The 12,555-nt window shown below is 36.4% G+C and overlaps 1 protein-coding gene across 1 annotated transcript; it reads right to left on the reverse strand.

The window, feature by feature from the left end:
* Positions 1–519: 519 nt before the first annotated feature.
* LOC146805272 (uncharacterized) lies at positions 520–11,936 on the reverse strand. Its single transcript, XM_085620481.1, has 2 exons — positions 11,827–11,936; positions 520–7,913 (listed from the first exon to the last, which is right to left on the reverse strand). The coding sequence occupies exon 2, from the start codon at positions 7,868–7,870 to the stop codon at positions 1,406–1,408; it is 6,465 nt and encodes a 2,154-aa protein (XP_085476607.1). The 5' UTR covers positions 7,871–7,913; positions 11,827–11,936; the 3' UTR covers positions 520–1,405.
* Positions 11,937–12,555: the final 619 nt, after the last annotated feature.

Here is a 12,555-nt window from a genome sequence, read left to right on the forward strand (position 1 = left end):
AGGTAACTCTTCAGAAAGACGAGCCAGTACATCCACAGCAGCTCAGCCTGGACCATCACCTGCAGAGCTTACTCCTTCTTCTGCAGCTCAGGTGAGCCCTTCATCTGTGGGGGGAGAATCTCCTTTTGCTGGCCCTCTGGAAATGAACCCTCGATTTCGGAAGGTTGATATTCATTGCACATTTTGTAAAGCTCTAATTTGTTATAGGGAGACCAGTGTTTCCCTAGTGAATAACAAAATAGATCAGCACATTTGTAGCTTTGAATGATTTTCCCATGGTTCCTTTCCTCTGTCCCTGCATGAACACAACGGTTCTTTTAAGAGCCAACCTTATCTTTCATCTTTTTTTTACATTTTTTTTAAAAAACTTTTTTTTTTACCGTACGCGTACGGTAAGCGTACCTTTTTTTTTATTTTTTAAAAAAAACACTAAAAATCATTTTTCACATTACAAGGTCCTTGAAAGACTACAATTATTACTATTGACTTACCATACTCACTGAAAAAAATATTTATTCATTTGTTTTTTTAAAAAATAGTTTTTAAAATGGTTGTAGTTTACGAAAATTTTCTATATCGATCTGAAAAAAAAGAAAAAAGTATTAATATTTTTAAAACATTTTATAATACAGTACACATATTTACATTTTTTCCCAAAAAATATTTTTGCCTTATTTTTGCTGTTTTCAGAATATATTGCATTTCACTATAAATTGTGAAAGCAATTGCATTCATCATTTTACAGCGGGCAAAAAAAAATAACAATCTCAAAGATTGTATTAAAAAAGCCCAGAATCTCTTCTCACTTAAACTTATCATTACAGAAATGCATATTATTCTTAAAAAATGTCATCTAAAAACAATACTTTTTTCTTTAAAATACCGTCTGATATTTTTGTTTCAGAAGTACATTCACAATAATATATCTCAAATAACTCCAAAATACATCTGATTTTATTTCCTTTAGGCCAAATAGTATTTTTTATTCTTTCCCTGGAATAAATTTCCAAGGGAAAACCATTAAAATTCTAAAGTTTAATCTGTCCAGATCTCACCGATTCTCTGTAACATTTTGGTTCACGAAAATTTTTCGAATAATTTATTTAGTCCACAATAGAATTGCTTACTTTTCCACATGGCCAAATAGTAATTTTTGAAATTATTTTTGAAAAAATTTCCAGTGGCAGTCCAATAACATTCCAAAATTTAAAATGTGCAGAAGTTACCGATAATCTCTAAATTATTGGTTTTTCAAAATTGCATTAAAAATTTAAAAAGTCCACATTACAATTGGTTATCTTTCCTTTAGGCCAAATGATAATTTTAAAAATCTTTTTTCTACAAAATTGCAATGGTAATCCTGTAAAATGGTAAAATTATTTTGTCCAGATCTTGCCAAGTCTCTCTAAAATTTAGGTTTCAGGAAGATTAGATAGGAATTTGCTAAATCAAAAGGCAAACGTTGTTTGAAAATCAATTGGGAATCATTACACAGTGTCCATCCTTTTTCACATTTTAGATAAACTGTGTAATGTCCAGAAGTAACAGTAGGTCCATCATGGAAAATTATTGCAACAGTTACAAAAGTTTTTCCTGAAATTGATAATTGCTGTCCTGTAAACTTCTTTATTAAAGTATCCAATTTTGATCCATCAGCTCTACATCGTTGCATCATTAAAATTACATACTGTCCGTATTCCCTTAAAATTAATGTTGATAACATGTCAGAATTACACTCACCACATTTCATGCTATGATTAGCATCTTTAACTAAGTTTGCAAAAGTGACTGTTTTACTCTCTGGCAATGTCAAATAAATAAACCTTTCATTATCAACAATAGAACCACTTATATTATAACAATTATCACAACTATGTTCCCATTTATAAGAGAGACCAAAAAAAATGTCAATGGGAACTCCTTCTTCTTCCACTACCTGAAGAAAATACATCAAAAATTCGTGAGCATCTTGCTGTTCATTTTGAGAAAACTGTGTTCGTCCTGAACATACATCTAAAAGTTTTCTAATATCAGTAGCACTTTCTATTTGAGTTTTATCTTTACTCAGCTTTTGAAAAAGGAGACTGAGCTCTGAACAGAATCTTTTTCCCTGATTTATTATTATCTGCTCTTGCAAACTTTCCAGATAAAAAGCAACATTCAGCACTACATTTGCGTAGCAGTTGACACCAGAGCTATTTTCAAAATGACATCCTACAACCTGTTCTTCATTTTCCTTATTCTTTTTGCTTGCAATTACATCACTCCTCTTTTTTTTCCTCTTCTCTACATCTTCATTACAGATATTCTCATTTCTCCTTTTACGAGAAACTACACGTTTCTCCAACACAGGATACTGACCTAAATGAGGAGCATAGCTTCTTCTTAATCTATTATACTCCTTTACACAGTTTGTATCAGCACTAACTTTTGAGTCATCGAAGTCTATCATGAATAAACCTGATAATGTTTTGACTCGTGACAAAGCAACATATGCCATACCTTCTTTGAACACACTAGATCCAATGTTCACAAATGCACAATCTACAGTCAATCCTTGAGACTTGTGAATAGTTACAGCATATGCTAGAGAAAACGGAAACTGCTTCCTACGTACATATAAGTCTTTCACAAGCATGAAACGAACTGAACAACGACAAATGTCTTTAACTTCCTCTATCTGATCAAATTTTATTTTTAACCATTCAATTCCATCTTTTTTCTGATAATTAATAAAACCCACAACTCTTCCCATCGCTCCATTTACTAAGCCTTTTTCAACATCCAAATTTCTCCTTAAAAACACTCTACAGTTCATGCAAACATATAGATTTTTTTCTAATCCTGCTGTTTTGGAGATGTTCTTCTCTAGTGAGTCCAATTTATTTTTCAGTTTGCCTGTTACTGTGACAGTAATTCTTCCATCCTCAATTTTGTCCACTGCTTCCAATTTCATGATCTCTTCCTTTTCCAATTTCAAAAGCTCCTCATTGAATATTGAGCATTCACGTAGAGTTGGCATTAAGCAGATGACACTTTTGTTTTCTGCAATGTTCTTGTATATCTTCTCTGCAACTATTTCTTCCTTTGGAAATAAATTATGTAGCAGCCGAGTCTGTAATGCTTTTTTGCCAGCTTCTGTGAGTAGTCCAATCCTGATATCTTTCAGAATACTTCCATATTCTTCATCGTTTGCTTGCCTCATATTAGTTGTAAGTTCCTTGTACTCAAAGAAGGACCAAATATTTGTATTACCGATGCTTCCCAATGACTTCTTCGTGTCTTCATGTGTCACAGTATTAAACACTGGTTGTCCTTTAACCGGAGTAAGTTGCAAAAGATCCCCAAAAACGATGACGTGTTTTCCACCAAATAACACGTCATAGTCTGTCTTCAAAATTTGCTGCATTCTTAAATGCACAAAGGCAAGCATTAAGTTTGATACCATGCTCACCTCATCAATAATGAGAACTTGCATCTTCTTCAATACTCTTGAAACTTCCAAGCATGCTTCTCCAGTTAGCTTGTTGAATTGTATTTTGTTCTCATGCTCCACTGGTAACATTAGCAAACGATGTAAGGTGATTCCTTTTATGTTATATGCTGCTAACCCAGTTGGAGCAGTAACCACACAAGACAAAGTAGAATCTGTTTTTTGCTTTAGGTAGCTTCTGATGACTTTAATTAGGAAACTTTTTCCAGTGCCAGCTTGTCCGCTTACATACATCCTGATTGGATGAAATGATGTGCATGAGCACTCTTTTTTTTCATGTAGAAATCCGTGTTCAATTTTGTTTTTGATCTCTTCATAAATTTGTTGCTGCTCTTGATTCAGTTGTCTTTCCAAATTTTCTAAGTCTATAAATTCTTCTTGAGCTTGATTCATAGCCGTTTCCACTTCATTCATGGCTATTGATGCTTCATTTTCAACGATTGGTTGTCCTAGGGGATCTTGACTGTATGTTCCTGAACTTTGGCTGTCCTGAGAACTGTCTCTAGCAATTTCTGCTGCAATTGTAGTTTCCTGTTCAATTTCTTCATTTAACATTTGCAGATAAGTTGAGAATGTACTGCATTGTATGCTGTCTTTGCAAGCATTAAAAGAATCTTCATAGCTCTGGAATTCTCCCAGTAGTTCATCCTCTGAACGCCATGGTTTAAACAACTGTAAAAGAGCCAAGTAGTAAAATTCTTTCTTGTCGGTAGTGTCGCAACTCAGCTTCCGGTGATTTATCAAACTTCCTTTGGTTTGCTTCACCAAACATCCTTCTTCACCAACGACTTTATATTTTCCATTATTGATGTCTTCTGCAGCTTTCCGTGAATAAATGTAGTTCTGCAGCACTTCATAGAGACACATGTTCTCCAGATGATGACTTCTCTTGGGATAATATGTGTCCAACATGTTTGTTTTCAATATATCTGTACTTTCAGGTTCGAACTGTGCCAAATATTCAATTTCTCCAACAGATTTCAGTACCCGATTTCTCATTGCTGCAAGGCCTAAACTTGCCCAAATTATTCTTCTTGACTTCGAGTAGAGACTTGCAGAAGATAATCTATCTGAACATTCGTAGGATCCAATTTCTCGATGCGATAACATCTTCAAACTGAAACTGTACAGCTTCTTACTGACAGTCTTCTCGTGAGAAATCTCTTCCCACATTTCCTTCAATTCTGTTTTTTCTGATTTCGTAATGTAAGACGTTACATATCGAGCAACAGCAATGGAATTGTCAGCAACATACTGTATATCCATGTTAGCGTTCCACATGGATAAAATGACTGGGTTGTAGTCATTTATATTTTTTGATTCTTCTTTTCTTTTAAGGTTGTAGGTATTCTTAGGTGATTTTCTTGTGATAGTATGTCTCACAGCTGACATAAAACTGTTGACTCTTCCATTTGTAAGAACAGGTCTAGGAAATCCAAATCGACATTTAGTGTAGTATTTTTCTTTGCTCTTGTATTTCCGTCGACAGTATTTTCCACACCGATGACTTTGGAAACGTAGAACTTGCTCCTTTAACTTGTACTCTTCTGTGCTTTTAGGTATAGCACATGTTGCATATTCTTCAATGTAAGATAACACTGCTTCATCAGTATCTGTTCCAAACTTTGGGGCATCCTTGATCCACAGCAGCATATGAATATGAGGAGCACCTCTTGCCTGGTACTCTTTTCTCCAAAAGAAATCCACTACTTCTCCAAGGGGTGGATTTTTTTTATTGCAGATGAAGGACATCATAGCCTCAAATCTATGATTGAAATATCTGCAAACATTAACCGGATCCAATGAGCACAGTTCTCCTGCTGTCTTGTATTCGATGTTTTCAATGTTTGAATTGGCCTCTCGTAGAAAATCCAGTAAATCATCCCAAGCGTACTCGGCGCAGCTTAGGGTAAGGAACCATGTTGGTGTTCCTAAATTGCGTAACATGCATTTTAGTTCACCATGGCGTCGGTACCAATATTCATTTGTCCCACGCTGACAAGCCATCAGATTGATCAGTTGTGTTTCCAAATGATCATCTCGGTGCTGCACTTTCTCCATAAAATCCTTAGCAGACACATTTTGTAAATGTACTCCACTTTTTAAAATGTGATTTACTGCATAAGACAGTGCAGACAAGTCGCTTTCAAATAAAAGATGGAACAAATAAGGGATACTTTGTCGAAATCTGGGATCTTCAGCATATAGTCTTGTAGTCCGATACTCAGAAGCTGGAATCTGTTCCGGACGTTCATCGTATCGTCCTCCTTTTCCTTTAGGAAACAGCTGGGGAAAACATCGAGCTTCCAAGCTCTCCTCCCATACACTCACGGGATTTCCTTTTGCTTTCTTCATCTGAAAGAGATCAATATTGTCTCCCATAACTTCTTTCGAATGGAGAGGATGTATGCTAAAATGTTCATAAATTTCTTCTTCCTTTGACTTGTCCACTTTTTCAATTTGTCCACTTGGTGTTTCTGTATCTCCTTGTAAATCTTCTTCTTCTTCTTCTTCTACTATATAAATTGATTCATACCATTTGTTATTTTTTTTCAAATACAAATTTGCTCTTTGTACTTTCCGCACATCTACCAGCTCCTGCCAAATCTTCTTATTCTTTGTAGGTACACCATTAACCAGAATAATTAATGGTTCAGTTTCCAAAGTATCCGCATCAATAGTTTCCATATTTTTTTTCAAATCCAAGGGCAAATACACCACTCTACCTTTTAAACCTCTCACTAAATCTGAAGGAGGTAATTTACCAGTTTTGGGCTCCATACGTACTATGGTCTGGAACGGATGAACACATTGAATGAGTATAGACTCATATGTATTTAATTCAGAAAGTTCAGCAGGAATAGCATCCAATTCTAAATTATTATGTACAGCTCTGGTCGGCATTCTATTTTCCTCTAACTTGTTGTAGCAGTATTTACAAATACGCTGATCTTCACCCAATTCAAAACAATTTTCAAGAAATATATATGTTGCAAAATCCATCCACTTATAATTATCTTCATTTTCACTCTTTCTGTAGAGATCAACATTCCTAGTTTGTTTTCTATAATGAGTTCTGCGGCAACAAATACAAGTAACATTTGGTCTTTCATTAGAGACTATTGCAAATTTTGTTATGTGATCATTAAATGTCTTACTTACACAAGGTTCTACATTCTCTTCCACTTCTGCCTCATTTACTGTGTCCTTCTCTGCACTGTTTTGTTCAGGACCAAAGTAACAAAACTGAATTTCATCAACAACCTTCTCTACATCTGATACCGTTCCTCGGAACAGAGCCCTATTCAATTCATTTAACTTTATTGCTGGACTTTTGGCAAAATACAACCGTCTCACAAACTTTCTCATTTCAGTATGATGAACAGCCAGCATCCTAAAATGATGGAAAACACTATTGCACACTTTTCTAGATAGACAAGCAAGAGAATGACCCTGCAAACCAGTATTCTCTCTCACTCTGCATGGATCCAGACTTTGAAGCACCTTAATCTTTTGTTTTACACTTTTTTTACTATATTCTCTTAGAAACTCTCGAAATCTGTCAATAGATTCCTGACGCACAGTGCAAATACTACTACAATTCCAAGTGTACACTGGGGCTTTAGGACGTCTCCCCATTGCCTCATCTGCCATCACTTGTACCTCATCTCTTGGAACCATTATCTCCTTCTCCATTATGCAACCATTTTTTACTTCGTATGAACGACCTCTGGTGTCAACTGCATGCAGCAAACTATTACTTTGAAAATAGCTCTCTTCATTAAAAAAAGGTTCACTACTTGAGCTATGCATCCACTTTCCTAAAAACACTTTACAAAAATTTGTTCTGTTCACTACTCTTTTGCTTTTGCTTTGTGATTTCAGTACATTAACCATTTTATCTAATGTACGCATCCTATTCAAAATTAATATGAATAGTTTCCTTTTTAATTCTAATGCCTTTGCTGCAATGGCTTCAATTTCTTTTTTTCTCTTATAATATTTAGCCTTTTGCTTATATTTCTTTATATCCTTTATCAAATTGGACATAACTCTTCTCTGAAACATTTTTCTACGTATCTCTTTAAATGCTGTTTTTCTGTTTATGTTAAACTTTTCAATTGCAGAAGGTATATTTGCATTAACTAAATCCTCAATTTTTTGCTGTTCTGTAGGTTTTGTTACATTTTTCCGAGAACAGACATTTTGTACATTTTTGTTTGTTTTCAATATTTTGTTTAGGAATTGTCTTTTTTGCTTACCAGAAGATTTTTTCTTTTTCCCAACATCAGCATCTTCTACTAACTTTGGTCCTCCAGTTGTCCTCAAATATAGTTTTTTTTTTAGCGTTTTTTGAACTCGAGATTTTGTAGGCATCTTAAATTTTGTTCACTGTTCTTCAGCAATACCTGCAAAAAAACTAAAAAAAAAATTCTTTATTGAATTTAAATATATTACTACATTTCTTTTCACAATAGTCACAAAACGAAATTTCTTTGCCAATTTGAATGCACACAAACTCCTCTTTTTTTTTGGGCAAGTGAAAATCTGTATAACAAACTGTCACATTATGAAACCAAGCTGTTTTTTTTTCAGACCACCACCGTGTGTATTCTCTGTGACTGCCTACACTCCAGCAGGGGCAACCAGCCTTAGTGATGCTGAATGTATTTGCATTACAGACTTAAACCTGAAAACCCCACTCGCTTCTAATTACTGTGCATGACTATACATGGCAAGCACATGGGTGTGTGCTAAACCTCTGCTTCTTCCCCCAAAAATTCGCTCCTCTTTTCCATCTACTGCAACTGTGAAATCACCAGAGCAAGACGCAATACATTTCTGCCTATAATTCTTCTATGCACACAGAGTCATGTTTTCACATTAGTGCCAAAACGAAATTTCTTTGCCAATTTGAAAGCACACTTACTGCTCTTTTTTTTTCGGGCCAAGTGTATATCTCTTTTTTCAATTTGAAATCACTTTTACAGACTGACACATTCTGAAACCTTTTTTTTTAATTTATTTAAATGCACATGTCCAAGCAGTTTTTTTTTCAGACCACCACCGTGTGCATTCTCTGTGACTGCCTACACTCCAGCAGGGGCAACCAGCCTTAGTGATGCTGAATGTATTTGCATTACAGACTTAAACCTGAAAACCCCACTCGCTTCTAATTACTGTGCATGACTATACATGGCAAGCACATGGGTGTGTGCTAAACCTCTGCTTCTTCCCCCAAAAATTCGCTCCTCTTTTCCATCTACTGCAACTGTGAAATCACCAGAGCAAGACGCAATACATTTCTGCCTATAATTCTTCTATGCACACAGAGTCATGTTTTCACATTAGTGCCAAAACGAAATTTCTTTGCCAATTTGAAAGCACACTTACTGCTCTTTTTTTTTCGGGGCCAAGTGAAAATCTCTTTTTACACTTTGAAATCACTTTTACAGACTGACACATTCTGAAACCTTTTTTTTTAATTTATTTAAATGCACATGTCCAAGCAGTTTTTTTTTCAGACCACCACCGTGTGCATTCTCTGTGACTGCCTACACTCCAGCAGGGGCAAACAGCCTTAGTGATGCTGAATGTATTTGCATTACAGACTTAAACCTGAAAACCCCACTCGCTTCTAATTACTGTGCATGACTATACATGGCAAGCACATGGGTGTGTGCTAAACCTCTGCTTCTTCCCCCAAAAATTCGCTCCTCTTTTCCATCTACTGCAACTGTGAAATCACCAGAGCAAGACGCAATACATTTCTGCCTATAATTCTTCTATGCACACAGAGTCATGTTTTCACATTAGTCCCAAAACGAAATTTCTTTGCCAATTTGAAAGCACACTTACTGCTCTTTTTTTTTCGGGGGCAAGTGTATATCTCTTTTTTCAATTTGAAATCACTTTTACAGACTGACACATTCTGAAACCTTTTTTTTTAAATTTATTTAAATGCACATGTCCAAGCTGTTTTTTTTTCAGACCACCACCGTGTGTATTCTCTGTGACTGCCTACACTCCAGCAGGGGCAACCAGCCTTAGTGATGCTGAATGTATTTGCATTACAGACTTAAACCTGAAAACCCCACTCGCTTCTAATTACTGTGCATGACTATACATGGCAAGCACATGGGTGTGTGCTAAACCTCTGCTTCTTCCCCCAAAAATTCGCTCCTCTTTTCCATCTACTGCAACTGTGAAATCACCAGAGCAAGACGCAATACATTTCTGCCTATAATTCTTCTATGCACACAGAGTCATGTTTTCACATTAGTGCCAAAACGAAATTTCTTTGCCAATTTGAAAGCACACTTACTGCTCTTTTTTTTTCGGGCCAAGTGAAAATCTCTTTTTACACTTTGAAATCACTTTTACAGACTGACACATTCTGAAACCTTTTTTTTAAATTTATTTAAATGCACATGTCCAAGCTGTTTTTTTTTCAGACCACCACCGTGTGTATTCTCTGTGACTGCCTACACTCCAGCAGGGGCAACCAGCCTTAGTGATGCTGAATGTATTTGCATTACAGACTTAAACCTGAAAACCCCACTCGCTTCTAATTACTGTGCATGACTATACATGGCAAGCACATGGGTGTGTGCTAAACCTCTGCTTCTTCCCCCAAAAATTCGCTCCTCTTTTCCATCTACTGCAACTGTGAAATCACCAGAGCAAGACGCAATACATTTCTGCCTATAATTCTTCTATGCACACAGAGTCATGTTTTCACATTAGTGCCAAAACGAAATTTCTTTGCCAATTTGAAAGCACACTTACTGCTCTTTTTTTTTCGGGCCAAGTGAAAATCTCTTTTTACACTTTGAAATCACTTTTACAGACTGACACATTCTGAAACCTTTTTTTTAAATTTATTTAAATGCACATGTCCAAGCTGTTTTTTTTTCAGACCACCACCGTGTGTATTCTCTGTGACTGCCTACACTCCAGCAGGGGCAACCAGCCTTAGTGATGCTGAATGTATTTGCATTACAGACTTAAACTTGAAAACCCCACTCGCTTCTAATTACTGTGCATGACTATACATGGCAAGCACATGGGTGTGTGCTAAACCTCTGCTTCTTCCCCCAAAAATTCGCTCCACTTTTCCATCTACTGCAACTGTGAAATCACCAGAGCAAGACGCAATACATTTCTGCCTATAATTCTTCTATGCACACAGAGTCATGTTTTCACATTAGTGCCAAAACGAAATTTCTTTGCCAATTTGAAAGCACACTTACTGCTCTTTTTTTTTCGGGCCAAGTGAAAATCTCTTTTTACACTTTGAAATCACTTTTACAGACTGACACATTCTGAAACCTTTTTTTTTAAATTTATTTAAATGCACATGTCCAAGCTGTTTTTTTTTCAGACCACCACCGTGTGTATTCTCTGTGACTGCCTACACTCCAGCAGGGGCAACCAGCCTTAGTGATGCTGAATGTATTTGCATTACAGACTTAAACCTGAAAACCCCACTCGCTTCTAATTACTGTGCATGACTATACATGGCAAGCACATGGGTGTGTGCTAAACCTCTGCTTCTTCCCCCAAAAATTCGCTCCTCTTTTCCATCTACTGCAACTGTGAAATCACCAGAGCAAGACGCAATACATTTCTGCCTATAATTCTTCTATGCACACAGAGTCATGTTTTCACATTAGTGCCAAAACGAAATTTCTTTGCCAATTTGAAAGCACACTTACTGCTCTTTTTTTTTCGGGCCAAGTGAAAATCTCTTTTTACACTTTGAAATCACTTTTACAGACTGACACATTCTGAAACCTTTTTTTTTAAATTTATTTAAATGCACATGTCCAAGCTGTTTTTTTTTCAGACCACCACCGTGTGTATTCTCTGTGACTGCCTACACTCCAGCAGGGGCAACCAGCCTTAGTGATGCTGAATGTATTTGCATTACAGACTTAAACCTGAAAACCCCACTCGCTTCTAATTACTGTGCATGACTATACATGGCAAGCACATGGGTGTGTGCTAAACCTCTGCTTCTTCCCCCAAAAATTCGCTCCTCTTTTCCATCTACTGCAACTGTGAAATCACCAGAGCAAGACGCAATACATTTCTGCCTATAATTCTTCTATGCACACACAGTCATGTTTTCACATTAGTGCCAAAACGAAATTTCTTTGCCAATTTGAAAGCACACTTACTGCTCTTTTTTTTTCGGGCCAAGTGAAAATCTCTTTTACAGACTGACACATTATGAATCCACCATGTGTAACTACAACAAAAACAATTCCCATTTCTATTATTCATTTCTTAAGTTACCACATACATCCCCTCTCAAACTGTAAACTCACCTTTAAAATTAGTTAGTTGTGAAAGAAATGTGTCACTCAAACAGCAGATTATCAGAGCCAGGATCTCTGTTCTGTACACCTCTCTCCTCTCAGCAGAACCAGATAATGGCAAACTTTCCCTCTATTTTTCCACACATATACATGTAAGTTTCAAATCTCAGTGCTTCCCCCTTTTTTTCAAATGTAATGACACATTTCTATTGGTTGAAAACCAACCCTTTTCCAAAAGTACCCTGCCCCCAACTTGACTTCTGCCTAGTACCCTTCCCCCAACTTGACTTCTGCCTGCTACCATAGCAACAGCTCATGGAACACTGCTGTGTGCAGTTAGGTCAGAAGTTCGACACACAATGTTTCAATTCCACAGAGCAAGAGTGCTTGACTTTTCAAACCTAACTGCAAATCCATAGTACTGTTCTTTGGTTACACATTTTTTTGTACCAATACAAAACATGCTTCTATTAATTTTCACATACAGCCTAGTTTTTTTTCTAGAATGGTATGAAACAGCCAATCAGTTCTTTTTGTTTTGTAAAAAATATGTATGCCTCCATTTCCAAACTGTCTTTCTTTTCATATTGCCATTCTACTGAAAGACACCTCCTGAGTGCATCCAGTTCTCCTTTGAAGATGTTCACAGTGTGGATTGTAGGGCACAGCTATGTCTTCTGGAGTGAAAAGTTTGCAGAGAAAACAGATATGGTGAGAGACCTTGCTTTGCCAAATGTA

This window comes from Triturus cristatus, chromosome 8 (assembly GCF_964204655.1).
Source record: "Triturus cristatus chromosome 8, aTriCri1.1, whole genome shotgun sequence".
NCBI lineage: Eukaryota > Metazoa > Chordata > Amphibia > Caudata > Salamandridae > Triturus > Triturus cristatus.